Raw genomic sequence first — 17941 nt, 5'->3', positions numbered from 1 at the left:
TCAAGACTCAGAACACCAATTATAGAGAATTAAGTCCATAGATGTTGGGTGAATTGAGAAACTGTTGGAAACGAAAAGCTGTAATTCTGTTTTTGTTCTTTTCTTTTTAATTATTTTATTTCAGACTCTATTTTTTATAAACCCTACCTAGTCCAACTACTGCAGTACAAGACCTTGTCCAGGAGCCACAGATTAGAGCGCCCTTTGGAATGTAGTATGTGTGCACTTACTGGATATGCTTGGGGCATCACTGCTTGGCAATAACAAATTCCCCATTCCTGGGCTGTATGTGCTGCTTCCACAGCAAGGAGTGACACCATCTCCTGTCATTAAAACCTCCTTGTTCTACATCATCCACTGCCAACCTAATGCACAGAAGAAATGCTATAGCAATCAACTCCAGGTCCTCTGCAAGGCAGCATGTAGTACTGCAACTGGGCTGTCTATGAAGCAAGACCTAACTTGGTAGTAGATTAACGACGTCATTTATTTATTTATTTATTTTGCTTTTTCATTGGAATTTCAATTGTCATAAAATCTTCTGCTAAAATCAGTTCTTGCTGATCAAGTATAGCTTCTGCCTGTCCTCTAAATGTTGTGACATCATCATCTCCTCCACTTAGACCAGCTGGTCTGTATCTCTGACTGAAGTGTGTCAAAACCAACTTTTTAACGCTGCATAATTTTGCAAATTTCGCTGCCATTGTAGGGGTGCTGTGGCCATACTCGGTGGCCTTTTCAGTCTGGGTGTCATCCAGTGTTGCTTCATGAATCAAGAGATCAGCTTCTAAGCATAATCTTATTCCTCCATTTCCCACAGGACCAGAACAGTCACCTAGAACACAGACTTTTCTCCCAGGAATAGGATCTCCCAAAACATCTGAAGGAGAAACTGTCATTCCATTTTGCAGAACAATACTCTCTCCATTTTTCAGTTTACTACATAAAGGTCCAGGTTCAACACCTAAAGTAATAAAAAGCAAGAAAATTATGATTGTTATGCAACACTGATAGGTCAATTTACCTGACAGCAAGGCCAATGCAAAAAAACATTACTATGGGTTTAACATGGTTTAACTGCAGGTTTTACTGGCCAAGCAATGTAGAAAGGGCTTCAGCACAGGTGTTAACTTATGCGGTAACCCTTACCACACACTGCATTAAAATGCATGGTAATGCGGTCATGACGGATTCCGCAGCCATGCAGTAAAAAAACGTTTTTCCTGTGCATTGTGCGCAAGAAACTTTTCACCAGGTCTGAGGCAGTGTAGAAGAATTGGTTGAGAGGAATGGATGTCTAGCTGTCGCCAGACCACCCAGCCTCAGATTGCTTTCTGCAACATTCATCCCTCTCCCATATTAAAAACAAAATAAAACAACTTACCCGGGTAGTTTAGCAGCCTCCCCCTCTCACCACACACATCCAACAAAGTCCCTGGTGTCTAGTGCCTCCCACCCCTTGACCTCTTGTTCAGGTGTCCCCCCCCTAAAATGAGGCAGGAGTGCTGCCAAATTTCTCTTGCCTCTGGCACTACCATCTTCAAAATGGCAGCGCCCTGCCCCATGCAGTGTATCCCACAATGCATCGTGCAGGGCAAGGCACCATCATGTTGACCAGTAAACCTGCTGGTAATAGTTGCAAAAACAAACCACACAACATTAACTAGGGCAAAAAGTACAAGGATGTTGACAGAGAAAGTCAAAGAAAATTCTTCACAATTGTTTTGGGGCCACTGTATGTGATAAAAAAAGGCTAGGTAAAAGTGGGGAGAGCCATAAAATTACAACACATGAGCAGATAAAAGCTTCTGGAATATCATCAATTGGCATCAAGCATAGTCATGTCACCCAACTGATTATGGTGAACTGCTTCTGTTCAGGAAATGTGATGGACTAAAAAATTTACACTAGAAAAAAATAATCCAGTACACAATACACATGCAGTATCAACTAGTCTGTAGTATGCAGTCCTCAAAAAAAGGCATTACCTGTAACTTTAACATTAAATTGTGCCAGAAGCAAGGATTAAAATATATAGGACTGCGCAACATGAAAAGCGGTTCAAAAAGCAGAACCTTATTTGGCAATTTTACCCCTGGTGGTAATAACGTGAGACTACTTTTAGGGGTTAGTGGTGTCATTTTGAAGAAGACAACCACTGGGGCATGAGCAAATGAGGATCGCTCCTGTCTCCCATCACTTCTTTACCTCTGGGGTGAGTGAGAGTGGAGAAAAAGGTTGTCAGGGTAGGATACGGGTGCAAGCCAGCACTTTTCTATGGGAAGGGTGGTGTTTTGAAAGATGCAGGGCTTCTTGGGGGAACTTCAAACCATGTTAAGCTTGCATTAGGGCTGGGGGGGTTGTCAAGTTCAGTCCACTGAGCCACCAAGGTGTTGACACACACTCCCCCCCTCCCCTCCCCCCCAATAGGAGGGACCTTGGGTGATTCAGCACTAGCACTCGAAAGAGCATGCATTTTTTTTTTTTGCCAGCTTGAGAAAACAAGTACAGCTCGTTTTCACATTTTTTCCCCATTTAGTCTACCATGATTTTGCATCACAGCAGCCTATTAATACAAAATTTACATAACTTTTACTTCACATGGAAGTTTACAACTATAAAGTGACCTTGCAAAATGCCTGTATTTTATTTATTGCATTTGTACCCCACATTATCCCACCTTTTTGCAGGCTCAATGTGGCTTACAGGGTGTTAATATGATATAGTCATTACATAATCTTAGATACAGTGTTTTGGCCCATTTCTAGGCATTTGGCACTATTTTTCATTTTGCACTTTAGTACACAGTGCTCTAGGTAAGGAGGACACAGAGACACAATAATTCCACAAGCCTTCTTCCCTTAAGTAAATGAAAAGAATTCAATTACCAAATCCTTTCAGCCTCTGCACGTCAAGTTTGCCAGGACGCGGACTCTCTTCTACTACAAACCCAAATGAAGGTATGCGGTGAAAGAGCCGGAAAGCTTTCACAGTGACATCTTCACTATGAAGTAGCAAGTAGGACTCTTCAGTAGGATCTAAATGAACAGTCCTCCCTTGAACCTCTTTAGAGCCAACATCTCCTTTAGCAGACAAGTCCTTAAATTCCTCTGCAGGGCACTGGTCAGGCGTGGGCACCAATTCATGAACAACATAGGGGAAAAGCAGCTGCGAGTGAGAAATTTCTAAACTTCTCCAAACGAAGTCCCGTACTCCTACTGGTCCATAGATCTCAACGGGCTGTTTAACAGTGGTAGGGCAACTCTGAAGGCTCAGTGTGCACAGAAGGCCAGGAAGTCCAAATAAATGATCCCCATGCAAATGGCTTATGAAGATCTTAGTAATTCTACCTATGAATCAAAATATGCAAAGAATTACCATCAGTGATAAATATAGAACAAAAGTTATAAACAAACTCAGCAATCTGGATAGAAGTGAAACATTTCAAGGGCAGCTGAGGGGTTTCGATATTCGGGGATTCAAATTACTCAAAATCTTAATCTCTTATAGTCTCATAATTACGATCCTCTGTTTTTTTTCCCGATAAGGTGGGATTTGAGTCAGTGGAAAGGGCTGTGGCCATCTTGGTGGGGGCGTCTAGCAGCCCTTAAGATTAATGTTCACTCTCGCCTTTTGTTTTTCTTTCAAAAACTTTGTCCATAGAGGTTCTCAATTGAGTACTTCTTCAGTTGCAATGGGATTTTCTCAGTTTTAAATGGGGGGGGGGGGGGAGAAGAAAGTTGCTTAGATTGTCTAAATCCCTTATGTGGCAGTGTGAGACCCTAGCAGGACAGGGAATTCCCAATCTAGTTTGGTATTATTGGGCGGCTCAACTGTGCAAATTGTCCAACTGGGAATCCCATTCGGAAAAAGCAGGGGTTTTATTGGAGCAAGCTCATTTCTCCTGTTTTCCTTTGAAACATTTATTGTGGGTAAAGAATATTCTCGGACACTTTTTAATCCTTTTATGAAGCACCTTCTGTTTATTTGGGACAGGGTTAGGAATAAGTATGGTCCTGGGGTCTCCTCCCTGACTCCGGTTCATTATGAGCCTACTTTTCAGGAGGGCAAGAGCACAGAGTCTTTACTAGACGGGAGGGTCGGGGGTTGGTGCGTTTTAGAAAATTTCTGGACGTGGGAGAGATTAGCTCCCTTGAGGACTTATGGAAATTGTATGCTCTTTCTGATAGCAACCTTTTCCCCTATTTACAGGTTATTTTATTAGTGCCCAGTGTTGGCTGTGTGCTCATCCTGAAGACAGTGAACATCTAGAAAACTTATGGGTGGCCTTGGAGAACCTAAAGAGCCCTATTTCTCTTTAGAGCCAACATCTCCTTTAGCAGACAAGTCCTTATATAGAAGTTCTTTTGAGGGAAAAAGTTTGCAAAATATAAATTTATGGCCCAATGGGAACAAGATTTGGGGCGGAAATCGTCTCAAGAAGAGTGGAAGAGGGTATTTTGTGAAGTTAAGAAGGCATCTGTTTATATACTGATTAAAGAGAATACTTATAAAGTATTAACTCGCTGGTACTATATCCTGGTGTGGTTGCAAGCTATGTTTCTTCAAAGTGCTACAGATGTCTGCTGGCAATGTTTGAAGGAGCAAAAGGACCTTTTATCACATCTGGTGGACCTGTGTGTGGATTCAGACCTTTTGGACTATTGTTGTCAGTCTTTTGAGTCGTTGTTTGGAGACTCGGTTTCCTTTGGACTCAGCGGCTTGTCTGCTGGGGCTTTGCAATAAAAGTGGACCTAAGTGGCATCGAATACTTAAACGAATTTGCTTTGTGTGTTATAGCAGCCAAGTGGAAAACAATCTGTGGATCCCACTTTGCAGGACTGGCTTTTGAAGGTCAAGGTGGAGTGAGACCTGGAACAAATGATGGATCACAGACATGGCCTTTTTGATCCATTATAAGAGTGGGGAGGGTTCGTTTAGTGGGTGTTTGCTAAATAAATCACAGCGAACGCCCTTTACTGCTGGTTTGTTAATGGTTCTTTGGGAGGGTTGGTGAGGGGGGGAGGGTTGGGGGGGGGATGTTGATGGTTTGTAATTTCTCTCTCCAGTAGGGATTTTGTTGTTGGCTTTGGTGCTATTTTTATTGATCGGAAGGGGAAGGGGGTTTCTGATCTGTACATGAGAACGGGGTGGGAGGATTCTGTTAAATACTTCTTGTCACAACAAACATTTATAGAAACAAAAAAGAAAATTGGTGCAAAAATTTGGGTTAACAGTACCCATGAACTTTATTATTTATTATTATTTTATTTTTATTTCTGCATTTGTACCCCACATTTTCCAAACAGGTTGTCGGTTCAAAGTGGCTTACAATTTACTTCAGTTAGACGTGTTACATAGTTGTTTGGGAGTTAATGATTGCTTCGTTCAGTTTCTGTTAGTGGTCACTAACGTAGTGTGTTGAATGGTGGTCAGTCTGTCTATGTGGGTTTGTCAAAGAAGAATTTTCTAAAGAAGTGGGCTTTCAGATTTTTTTGGAATGTTAAGTAGTTGTTCATGCATTTGAGAGCTTTTAGTGTTGTGTTCCATATCTTTGGGCAAATGTATGTGAAGTTGGTTGTGTATGAGGATTTGTATGTCAGGCCTTGGTATTTGGGAAAATGTAGGGTGAGATAGGTTCTTGCGCCCTTGATTGCGTTGCATATAGGTAGTTCTATTAGATTTGTCATGTATTCCAGTGCAAGTCTGAAAATTATTCTGTAGGCGAGAAAGCATATCTTGAAGGCTTTGTGTGCTTTAATGGGTAGCCAGTGTAGGTTTTGGAGTAGTAGTCTTGTACTTTCTAATTGACAGAGCACCATAAAAGTATGGAGAGTTTCTTCTACTACTACTACTACTACTTAACATTTCTAGAGCGCTACTAGGGTTACGCAGCGCTGTACAATTTAACAAAGAGAGACAGTCCCTGCTCAAAGAGCTTACAATCTAATAGACAAGTGAACGGTCGGTCCGATAGGGGCAGTCAAATTGGGGCATTCTGGATTCACTGAACGGTAAGGGTTAGGTGCCGAACGCAGCATTGAAGAGGTGGGCTTTAAGCAAAGACTTGAAGACGGGCAGGGAGGGGGCTTGGCGTAAGGGTTCAGGAAGGTTGTTCCAAGCATAGGGTGAGGCGAGGCAGAATGAGCGGAGCCTGGAGTTGGCGGTGGTGGAGAAGGGTACTGAGAGGAGGGATTTATCCTGCGAACGGAGGTTACGGGCGGGAACGTAAGGGGAGATGAGGGTAGAGAGGTAGTGAGGGGCAGCAGACTGAGTGCATTTGTAGGTAAGAAGGAGAAGCTTGAATTGAATGCGGTATCTGATCGGAAGCCAGTGAAGTGACCTGAGGAGAGGGGTGATATGAGTATATCGGTTCTGGCGGAATATGAGACGTGCAGCAGAGTTCTGAACAGACTGAAGGGGGGATAGATGGCTAAGTGGGAGGCCGGTGAGGAGTAAGTTGCAGTAGTCCAGGCGAGAGGTAATGAGAGCGTGGACGAGAGTTCGGGTGGTGTGTTCAGAGAGGAAAGGGCGAATTTTGCTGATGTTAAAGAGGAAGAAGCGACAGGTCTTGGCTATCTGCTGGATATGCGCAGAGAAGGAGAGAGAGGAGTCAAAGATGACTCCGAGGTTGCGGGCAGATGAGACGGGGAGGATGAGGGTGTTATCAACTGAGATAGAAAGTGGAGGAAGAGGAGAAGTGGGTTTTGGTGGAAAGACGATAAGCTCGGTCTTGGACATGTTCAGTTTCAGGTGGCGGTTGGACATCCAGGCAGCAATGTCGGATAAGCAGGCCGATACCTTTGCCTGGGTCTCCGTGGTGATGTCTGGTGTGGAGAGATACAGTTGGGTGTCATCAGCATAGAGATGATACTGGAAACCATGAGATGAGATCAGGGAGCCCAGGGAAGAGGTGTAGATTGAGAAGAGAAGGGGTCCAAGGACCGATCCCTGGGGAACACCAACAGATAAGGGGATAGGGGTGGAGGAAGATCCATGAGAGTGAACTTTGAAGGTGCGGTGGAAGAGATAGGAGGAGAACCAGGAGAGGACAGAGCCCTGGAACCCTTTAAAAAATGGTGGTATGGAACAGAGGGGTTATTTTGGCTCCTCACTTACTTTAAAACCCCACGTAAAGATAAAAGCTGGCATTTTACAAACTTCATTTGCTTCGGACGTTGAAATTTCTGATCCAGTTGACAAGCTTATGTACAACAATCCAAGCTATGATGTAAATTTCTACTGACTTTTGTAAGGCAACTTTTTTGGGCCTACCACAAACATCTATGTGAGCCCTACACCTGGTTTATAATTCAGCAGCCCAGCTGTGACAGGGCAGCATACTGGGATCACATTACCCCTCATTGCAGGATCTTCACTTGCTGCCAGGGCAACAGTGGGTCAAGAATAAGGTGATCACACTGATGGTTCAGGGTTTTATATACCTAGATTTTCAGAAGGCTTTTGATAAAGCTCCTCATGAGAGACTCCTGAGAAAATTTAAGAGTCATGGGATAGGAGGCAAGATACTGATGCAGATTAGGAATTGGCTATTGGACATAAAACAGAGGGTAGGGTTAAATGGTAATTTCTCTCAATGGAGTACAGTGAACAGTGGAGTACCACAGGGATCTGTACTGGGACCGGTACTATTTAACATATTTATAAATGATATGGAAATCAGAACGACGAGTGAGGTGATCAAATTTGCAGACGATACAAAACTATTCAAGGTTGTTAAAACACATGTGGACTGTGAAATACTGCAGGAAGACCTTAAGAAATTGGAAGACTAGGCGTCCAAATGGCAGATCAAATTTAATGTGGACAAATGCAAGGTGATGCACATTGGGAAGAATAATCTGAATCACAGTTACCTGATGCTAGGGTCCACTTTGGGGGTCAGCGCTCAAGAAAAAAGATCTGGGTGCTGTTGTAGATAATACGCTGAAATCTTCTGCTCAGTGTGCGGCAACAGCCAAAAAAGCAAACAGGATGCTAGGAATTATTAAGAAAGGGATGGTGACTAAGACTGAAAATACTATAATGACTTTGTATCCCTCCATGGTACGTCCGCACCTGGAGTATTGTAAGTCATAATGGAGACACCTCCCCAACCAAATCCCTACCCCAATCCCCTACTCCCCCCTAGCAACTGACCCTGCTTTCCCCCCTCCCATCTGGACAGTGGCAACAATAAGACAATGGAACAGACAGAGAAATCTAGAATTAAGGGTTACACAGCCAACTCATTCAGAGCACACCTCCCAGATGGATAAAAACTATTTTTTCCTTTTGTGGGAGGTATGGGAATCTCGTTTCTCCGGGGTCATAAGTACATACAACTGGTTTCTCCAATGCCAATATGATGGCAGTTCTGCACCCACCCAATACTGCATAATATATCATTTTGCTACAATGCTAGCTTTAGCCAACAACAAGTGTTCCTATTTAGTAAAGAAACCACACTCTGATGTTTTTCCAAATAGGAGGCCCAGGGGCAATAAGTTAAGACTCTTCCTCATCAGCAAAGATAAATAGCAGAGAACTGAAGACCACAAATTTTTTATCTTGCTACAAAGTCATAAGCCTTGGGACAAGGTACCATCCCCCAACCTACATTTAGGGCAATTGGAAGAGAGGGCTAACCCAACTCTGTGCCTGTCGTTGGGAAAATAAGCTCTTATTAAGATGTGAAAGTGACATTCTCGCATAGTAGCACAACAGGAGATAGAGAATTTCTGAAGCTACTTGGTCAACCTCCTCCGTTTGTCAGCCTAATGCCCAACTCCATATTCCAGAGTCTAATTGTCTCTGCATAATTTTTTGGAGGGAGTAGTATACTGAGTTGCTTATGCAGACTCTAAATAGTCTGAGCCTGTGGGACCTCCACCTAGAAAAAATTATTGAGGTGTTTATTTATTGGGAATGGGATTTAGAAACCCCTCTTGAGAAATTTGCCTCTCGCAAGAATGCCACATAATGTACTAACTGTTTGTGCACAAACAAGGTATTCCAGTCACCCTCCCTCCCCCTGGAAAGTGGAATAGCAGTAAAACAGAGCCATCTTCGCCAAGGACTTGATGCAAAAAAAATTAACCCTGCCTGAACCCATCGCCTAAAGATCCCATTATCCATACCTGGTTTAAAAGCTGCATCACCCATGAGGAGGGGAAAATATCACTAACCTGAGGATTATTCCCCACCCCCCCCTAAGTCACAGAAGCCATCACCAAATTTCCCTAAATGGGCATAGTAGAACACTCTGACTCAAATATATCAGGAGTGCAGTGAGGTTAGCGTGCAATAAAAAAGTCAAGTGAAAGGGTGACAACATAGCCTGTTCCACATCCAGAGGTGTATATGTGGAGGTATTGAATACCTAATCACTCAGCTGGTAAAGCAAGCAAGCCTGAGCGTACCATTTAAGACCAACGAGACCCAATCCCCCTCTCTTCCAAGGTCCATATAATTTGTCCGCCCATAATTTAGATTTTTTATTCCCCTAGCAAAATTTAACAAACAACCAATTAATCACAAGTCCTTATGGAAAAGAAAAATAGGCAATGTTTGAAGCACATAGAGCTACTTTGGAAAAAAAGTCATCCTAATTAAGTTGATTCTCCCACTAAGTGATAAGGGTAAAAACTGCCATGCCTCTAGGTGGCGTAGTGAACAGGATGAGTTCCGGAATATTATTTTGATACAGAGTTTGGGGGACATCTGACAGCTGGCTACCAAGATATTTAAAGTGGTCCGTGGCCCAACGAAGAGGGAAAGCATCTCCCCGGGCTACAATAAAAGACATGTCAGTGGCAACGCCTCTGATTTGCATTTGTGTCAGACCTGTGAGTTCTTGTACCAAGTAGAGGACTGCTGAGCCCAGTACTCGGACCAGGTTCTGCTTGGCGGCCGGACAACCCCCGCTCCCCAGAGGTTGAGCCCCTAGGTGCGGGCGGCCTGCAGAGCTTACGAGATGGAGCAGGAAGCAGGGTGATGAACGTGATGGCCAGACAGATAGCAGACAAGAGAGTAATCCAGGTACAGGCAGAGTCAGTAGGCAGGCAGCAGACACGAGAGTAATCCAGGTACAGGCAGAGTCAGTAGGCAGGCAGCAGACACGAGAGTAATCCAGGTACAAGCAGAGTCAGTAGGCAGGCAGCAGACACAAGAGTAATCCAGGTACAGGCAGAGTCAGTAGGCCGGCAGCAGACACGAGAGTAATACAGGCACAGGCAGAGTCAGTAGGCCGGCAGCAGACACAAGAGTAATCTAGGTACAGGCAGAGTCAGTAGGCAAGCAGCAGACACAAGAGTAATCCAGGTACAGGCAGAGTCAGTAACGAAGAACAAAGTAGAGGAGAAGCACACTACTGAGCAAGTAACAACTACCAAAGTAGAAGCCGAAGCAAGGAGTCTAGGGAGAACTCAGCTGATAAAGTGCTGGCGTCTGACATCAGCAGGGAGAAGGGGCACAGCCATAGGACAAGAGCAGGGGAAGAAGGAACTGGAAGAACAATAGGAGAGAAGCAAGGGAAGCCAGGCAGAGAAAGAGCACACCCAGCTGGGTGGAAGCAAAGCAATCAAGGAGCCTGGAAGCCAGGCAGAGAGCAGAGCCAGGTGCATGGAAGCAAAGCAATCAAGGAGCCTGCAGCCAGAGAAGAACCACATACAAACGTGGCTCAGGGCTGTGCCAGTCAAGTGTGCGTGTCGATGGGACCCTGCGCAGCCCAAGGACGCCGCTTGCGTTGAGATAGGGGACATGACAATTTGGTTCAGAGTTTTAAGTTACAATGCTCCTGTATATATTAAATTCTTTTATATACTGCCTTTTTGGTGTAAAATTGAAGCAGTTTACCTCTTGAATTCAGGCATGTTCTCTGTCCCTAGTGTGCTCACAATCTAAGTTTTTTGTACATGGGATAATAGCAGATTAACAGGCTTATTTTCGAAAGAGAAGGACGCCCATCTTTTGATACAAATCGCAAGATGGGCGTCCTTCTCACAGGGTCGCCCAAATTAGAATAATCGAAAGCCGATTTTGGGCATCCTCAACTGCTTTCCGTCGCGGGGATGACCAAAGTTCACGGGGGCGTGTCAGAGGCGTAGCAAAGGCGGGACTGGGGCATGCCTAACACATGGGTGTCCTCGACCGATAATGGAAAAAAGAAGGGTGTCCGTGACAAACACTTGGACGACTTTACCTGGTCCTTTTTTTCTTACGACCAAGCCACAAAAATGTGCCCTAAATGACCAGATGACCACCGGAGGGAATTGGGGATGACCTCCCCTTACTCTCCCAGTGGTCACTAACCCCCTGCCACCCTTAAAAAAATTAAAAAAAAAATTTTTTCAGCCTCTATGCCAGCCTCAAATATCATACCCAGCTGCATGACAACAGTATGCAGGTCCCTGGAGCAGTTTTAGTGGGTGCAGTGCACTTCAGGCAGGCGGACCCAGGCCCATCCCCCCCCTACCTGTTACACTTGTGGTGGTAAATGTGAGCCCTTCAAAACCCACCACATACCCACTGTACCCACATGTAGGTGCCCCTCCTTTATGGTAGTAGTGTACAGTTGTGGGGAGTGGGTTTTGGGGGGGAGTTAGGGGGATCAGCGCACAAGGTAAGGAGCTATGCACCTGGGAACAATTTCTGAAGTCCTCTGCAGTGCCCCCTAGGGTGCCCGGTTGGTGTCTTGGCATGTCAGGGGGACCAGTGCACTACGAATGCTGGTTCCTCCCACGACCACATGGCTTGGATTTGGTCGTTTCTGAGATGGGCGTTCTCGGTTTCCATTATCGCCGAAAATCGGGGACGACCATCTCTAAGGTTGACCTAAATTTCGCGATTTGGGCATCCCCGACCGTAATATCTAAATGAAAGATGGACGCCCATCTTGTTTCGATAATACGGGTTTCCCCGCCCCTTCGCCGGGACATCCTGCGAGGACATCCTCAGGAAAACTTGGGCGCCCCTTTCGATTATGCCCCTCCATGTGACTGGTCCAGAGTTACAAGAAGCCACAGTGGGGACTGAACCAGGTTTCCAAGGTTCTAAGCCCACCGCACTAACCATTAGGCTACTCCAAGTTCCACTTACAGATACCTTAACAGTCACCATGAAGAGACAATTAATACTCAAATAACCAGATGACCATTTGAGAAGACAAGAGGAAAGAAACATTAATGTGCACTTACCAGCTTTGAGTTGGCTTTTCATGAACTGTGTCTGTGTGCCCTCACCACAGTCAAACAGCCAGCATTCTCCTTCACGCCTGAGGACCACAGCCGAGGCACCCCGGGATGGAGACGGGTATGCTGAGCCTGTTCCCAGAAAAGTAACATCCATGGACATTGTGTCCAAGTGGGTGTTCTTGCAAAAAAATAAAAACAACAAAGATTAGCTGATTAATCAATAGCCCAACAACTATTCAAAATAACTTTATCATATTGTTTGTGAATTATCCCCAGATATCATAAATGGTGCATCATCTTTAGCAGTTGACATGCCACGCCACCTAAACTGAACAAGGATTGCTGTTCATCATTTTTCCAAATTTACCTAGGGATTCTGAACTTAGTTTGCAGGACGGCTTGTTTCCTGATGCTTGGAAATGTTCTATGATTTGCCCTTTATTAGAGAAAAACCTAGGGGCATGTTTACTAAGGTGCGTTAGCATTTTTAACGTGCCTGTAAATTTAAGGCGCATTAAACGCTAATGCGCCTATACATTTCTATGGGCGCATTAGCGTTTAACATGCGTAAACCATTTACCCATGTTAAAAATGCTAATGCACCCATAGTGCCGCTCAGTAAACATAGGTCTTATATAGGTTAGCTCTAGCTAATTATAGGCCTCTCTCAGACCTACCATTTATGACCAAGAAACTAGAAAAGGCAGTGGCACAACAAATCTCCCACCAATCAGGGTTTTGTGTTTTCCATAGCGCAGAAACACTGCTTGTGAAATTATCAGACAAAATAGTATGTCAAAGAGAACATAATATGAATATTTTGATAATATAACTTAATAGAAGCATTTGACACTATACATCATCTGTCTCTTAATAAGGTTAGAGGATTCCAGAATTATTGGGGTGGAATTGAACTGATTCAGATTTTATTTTTCACACTGTACTTTTCAGATTTTGGATAAATAATCATCTCTCTGCTGTTTTTCCTTTGTCTTTTGGTGTCCTGTAGAGGTCCATGTTGGCTCCTTTATTTGGGATTAAGTGCATACTTTTATGCTGATATCGTCCAGCTGGTGATAGCTCATGAATCTTGGGATGTTTCATTTCAGGTAGAATTGGAAGGAAAACTGAACAAGATTGCGCAATGGCTAGAGGAACAGCGGCTAGTTTTGAACTCTAAGAAATGTGAGGTAATGTGGATTTTAAGTTCAGAGTCTTCACCGGTTGATCCAACACTTCAACAACAACCTAAATTTATTAAGGACTTCCTGACATCCTTAGGTGGTGTTTTAGACGCTAAACTTTCTTTTGCCTCACATCCATCTAAGCCATGAAAGATACCATTTTTTTCATTTGAGAAAAATTCGCTTTTGAAGACATTTGACATTAAAGATGCAAGGTTCAATATAAAGGAGGATATCAAAGCAGTGCACAATAAAAATCAATAAGCAACAAGAAAACATAACCATTCAATGTTTCTTTGATGTAAAAGAGCTAGTTTGCTACTTACAAACAGAACTATACAAAAATAATTGTCCAAACATTCAGCTTCCGTCTAGTCTTCGGGAGGGGGGATGGGGCTCTCAGTGTATTGCAAGCCTCATTCGCGTCCTCCAATAGCCTCTCTCTAAGCATTCTTTTCCAAGCCTCATTCTCATGCTGTAATAGCCTTTTTTTGTCTCTCAGTGCAATGCATTTCAAACCTCATTCTGGTGCTCCAATAGTTTAACCCTTATTTTGACGTCACCAGCCTTGTTTCCAGATCCTTGTTGGGTGATCGCTTCACCACCATATGATTAATTCTGTGAGCCATTTCAAAGGCAGAATTTAAAGCTAGAGAATAAACTGTTGGGTGGGTTTTTTTTTTTGCTTGTTTTCTGTACAAAGAAAACTGTAACCCCTCAAAAAATGTAATGAAAGCTGGATATTCTTCATGTATAGATTTGTTTCATATACAAGTTTAATTGGTTTTAGATATTTAAGAAGTAGGCATTGAAATGTGCAAGGCTGGGTGTTTTAGCGGAATACTACAAAAGTGGAAAGACTGGGAAGAAGGAAGGAGTTTTAACTGCGGGGCGCAGACTTTATTTGTGGCCTGCAGTAAAGGGTAACAGCAGACTGTTTTTATTCCGAGTGAAGAGAGAGTGTGGGCTAGGGAAGGGAATCGTGAAAGATAAGAGCCCTACTTTGCTTTTCGATCAACCTTGAGATCACTACCAAGCCATCTCCTCCTCCTCACCCTTCAACCCTCTCCCTCAACCAATCAACCCAGGCCTCCTTCTTCTCCTTTCCTGACATCACCAAGGAGGAAACCGCTTACCTTCTTTCCTCCTCGAAATGCACCACCTGCTCTTCTGATCCCATCCCCACCAACTTACTTAACATCATCTCTCATACTGTCACCCCCTCCATCTGTCATATCCTCAACCTCTCTCTCTCCACTGCAACTGTCCCTGACACCTTCAAGCACGCCGTAGTCACACCTCTCCTCAAAAAACCATCACTTGACCCCACCTGTCCCTCCAACTACCGCCCCATCTCCCTCCTACCCTTCCTCTCCAAAATACTTGAGCGCGCCATTCACAGCCGCTGCCTCGATTTCCTTTCCTCTCATGCCATCCTCAATCCACTTCAATCCGGTTTTCGCCCTCTACACTCGACAGAAACAGCACTCTCTAAAGTCTGTAATGACCTGTTCCTTGCCAAATCCAGAGGACACTACTCCATCCTCATCCTCCTCGATCTATCCGCCGCTTTTGACACTTGTCAATCATGATTTACTTCTTGCCACACTGTCCTCATTTGGGTTCCAGGGCTCTGTCCTCTCCTGGTTCTCCTCCTATCTCTCCCACCGCACCTTCAGAGTTCACTCTCATGGATCCTCCTCCACCCCCATCCCACTATCTGTTGGTGTTCCCCAGGGATCTGTCCTTGGACCCCTTCTCTTCTCAATCTACACCTCTACCCTGGGCTCCCTGATCTCATCTCACGGTTTCCAGTATCATCTATATGCTGATGACACCCAGTTGTATCTCTCCACACCAGACATCACCGCTGAGACCCAGGCTAAGGTATCAGCCTGCTTATCCGACATAGCTGCCTGGATGTCCAACCGCCACCTGAAACTGAACATGTCCAAGACCGAGCTCATCGTCTTTCCACCAAAACCCACTTCTCCTCTTCCTCCACTTTCTATCTCAGTTGATAACACCCTCATCCTCCCCGTCTCATCTGCCTGCAACCTTGGAGTCATCTTTGACTCCTCCCTCTCCTCTGCGCATATCCAGCAGACAGCCAAGACCTGTTGCTTCTTCCTCTTTAACATCAGCAAAATTTGCCCTTTCCTCTCTGAACACACCACCCGAACTCTCGTCCACGCTCTCATTACCTCTCGCCTTGTCTACTGCAACTTACTCCTCACCGGCCTCCCACTTAGCCACCTATCCCCTCTTCAATCTGTTCAGAACTCTGCTGCACGTCTTATATTCCGCCAGAACCGATATACTCATATCACCCCTCTCCTCAGGTCACTTCACTGGCTTCCAATCAGATACCGCATTCAGTTCAAGCTTCTCCTTCTTACCTACAAATGCACTCAGTCTGCTGCCCCTCACTACCTCTCTACCCTCATCTCCCCTTACGTTCCAGCCCGAAACCTCTGTTCACAAAACAAATCCCTCCTCTCATTACCCTTCTCCACCACCGCCAACTCCAGGCTCTGCTCATTCTGCCTCGCCTCACCCTATGCTTGGAACAACCTCCCCGAGTCCTTACGCCAAGCCCCCTCCTTGCCCATCTTCAAGTCTTTGCTTAAAGCCCACCTTTTCAATGCTGCATTCGGCACCTAACTCTTACCTTTCAGGAATTCCAGACTGCCCAATTTGACTGCCCCTATCAGTCTGACTGCCCATGCGTCTTTTAGATTGTAAGCTCTTTAAGCAGGGATTGTCCTTTTATGTTAAATTGTACAGCACTGTGTAACCCTAGTAGCACTTTAGAAATGTTAAGTAGTAGTAGTAGTAATAGGTGGGTTTTCGATCTTTTAGGGTTACCATATTGCTCCAGAAAAAAAGAGGATAGATTGAGCGCGTCTGCATTTTACTTCCATGGACAGCAACGGAAGTAAAAACTGGACTGGCTCAATCTATCTGAGGAGAGCACATATGGTACACTAGTAAAAGAAAAAAAAAAGGTCTGTTTCTCAAAGACATGAAACGGGCGCTAGCAAGGTTTTCCTCGGAGTGTGTATGTTTAGAGAGTGTGTGTGTGACAGAGAGAAAGTGAGACTGGGAGAGAGTGTGTGTGAGATTGAGAGTGTGTGCCAGGGGCCCCCTCCCTCCCTCCGTGTTACATAGTAACATAGTAGATGACGGCAGAAAAAGACCTGCACGGTCCATCCAGTCTGCCCAAGAAATGTGCCACTTTTTTGTGTATACCTTACCTTGATTTGTACCAAGGTTGCCAGCTGGGAAAAATTTTGCCAGCCCAAAACCAGCCGTAAACCCGCCCAAAAACCGCCCGCAGCCAACCCCCATCTCCTGCGTCACCGAACCCCGCCCCCCACATCACTAGCCCCGCCCCTGACATCACCCCTGACGTCAACCCCGCCCCTGAAAGGCTTCTATTGGACCAATAGAAGCCCCGGCAGCGGGAAAACCGGCCAATCGGCGGCCGCGAAAACCCACCCAATCCCGCACTGCGGCCACTCGAAAATCCGCCCAAATCCCCGCAACCCACGCGATTAGAAAATTCCCCAAAGCCGTTTCCGAAAAGCTGCCCAATTCGGCGGTTTAACTGCAACCCTGGCAAGTTTGATTTGTACCTGTCTTTTTCAGGGCACAGACCGTACAAGTCTGCCCAGCACTATCCCCGCCTCCCACCATCGGCTCTGGCACAGAACGTATAAGTCTGCCCAACACTATCCCTGCCTCCCAACCACCAGCCCCGCCTCCCACTACCGGCTCTGTTATCCAATCTCGGCTAAGCTCCTGAGGATCCATTTCTTCTGAACAGGATTCCTTTATGTTTATCCCACGCATGTTTGAATTCCGTTACCGTTTTCATCTCCATCACCTCCCGCGGGAGGGCATTCCAAGCATCCACCACTCTCTCCGTGAAAAAATACTTCCTGACATTTTTCTTGAGTCTGCCCCCCATCAATCTCATTTCATGTCCTTTCGTTCTACCGCCTTTGTATCTCCGGAAAAGGTTCGTTTGCGGATTAATACTTTTCAAATATTTGAACGTCTATATCATATCACCCCTGTTTCTCCTTTCCTCCAGGGTATACATGTTCAGGTCAGCAAGTCTCTCCTCGTATGTCTTGTAACGCAAATCCCATACCATTCTTGTAGCTTTTCTTTGCACCGCTTCGATTCTTTTTACATCCTTAGCAAAATATGACCTCCAAAACTGAACACAATACTCCAGATGGGGCCTCACCAACGACTTATACAGGGTCGTTGTCCGGCCCCCCCTCCCTCCTAGTTCCAGGGTCGTCGTCCATCCCTCACTCCCTCCGATTCTTAAAAATCATATTCTCTTACCAAGTCAGGGTTATGGCGGCGGCCAGCAGCAGTGAAATGCGTGCAGGCTCGGCCCTTCTCTCTTTCTCTGCTGTGGTCCCGCCCTTGCGGAAACAGGAAATGAGAGCGGGACCACAGCTGAGAGAGAGAGAAGGGCCAAGCTTGCACGTGTTTTACCGCTGCTGGCCGCCGCCTTAACCCTGATTTGGTAAGTGAATATGA

The 17941-nt window shown here is 45.1% G+C and overlaps 1 protein-coding gene across 1 annotated transcript; it reads right to left on the bottom strand.

Annotated features, from left to right (window-relative positions):
• Positions 1–342: 342 nt before the first annotated feature.
• ELAC1 (elaC ribonuclease Z 1) lies at positions 343–13825 on the bottom strand. Its single transcript, XM_030191950.1, has 4 exons — positions 13705–13825; positions 12198–12372; positions 2889–3350; positions 343–964 (listed from the first exon to the last, which is right to left on the bottom strand). Exons 2-4 carry the CDS (start codon positions 12352–12354, stop codon positions 495–497), a joined length of 1089 nt encoding a protein of 362 aa, XP_030047810.1. The 5' UTR covers positions 12355–12372; positions 13705–13825; the 3' UTR covers positions 343–494.
• Between the last annotated feature and the right edge of the window lie 4116 nt (positions 13826–17941).

This window comes from Microcaecilia unicolor, chromosome 2, assembly GCF_901765095.1.
Source record: "Microcaecilia unicolor chromosome 2, aMicUni1.1, whole genome shotgun sequence".
In the NCBI taxonomy this organism is placed as follows: domain Eukaryota; kingdom Metazoa; phylum Chordata; class Amphibia; order Gymnophiona; family Siphonopidae; genus Microcaecilia; species Microcaecilia unicolor.
Note: the sequence above shows the minus strand (reverse complement) of the source record. Positions and strands in the feature narration are given on the sequence as shown.

What these genes read in the sequence shown, in the direction of transcription:
- ELAC1 (XM_030191950.1), bottom strand. Translation starts at nt 12,354, where the DNA reads ATGTCCATGGATGTTACTTTTCTGGGAACAGGCTCAGCATACCCGTCT. An exon ending in GAAAAGCCAACTCAAAGCTG is followed by an intron (nt 3,351 to 12,197) that starts GTAAGTGCACAT and finishes TTTGATTCATAG; the next exon opens with GTAGAATTACTAAGATCTTC. An exon ending in GCAGAGGCTGAAAGGATTTG is followed by an intron (nt 965 to 2,888) that starts GTAATTGAATTC and finishes TTATTACTTTAG; the next exon opens with GTGTTGAACCTGGACCTTTA.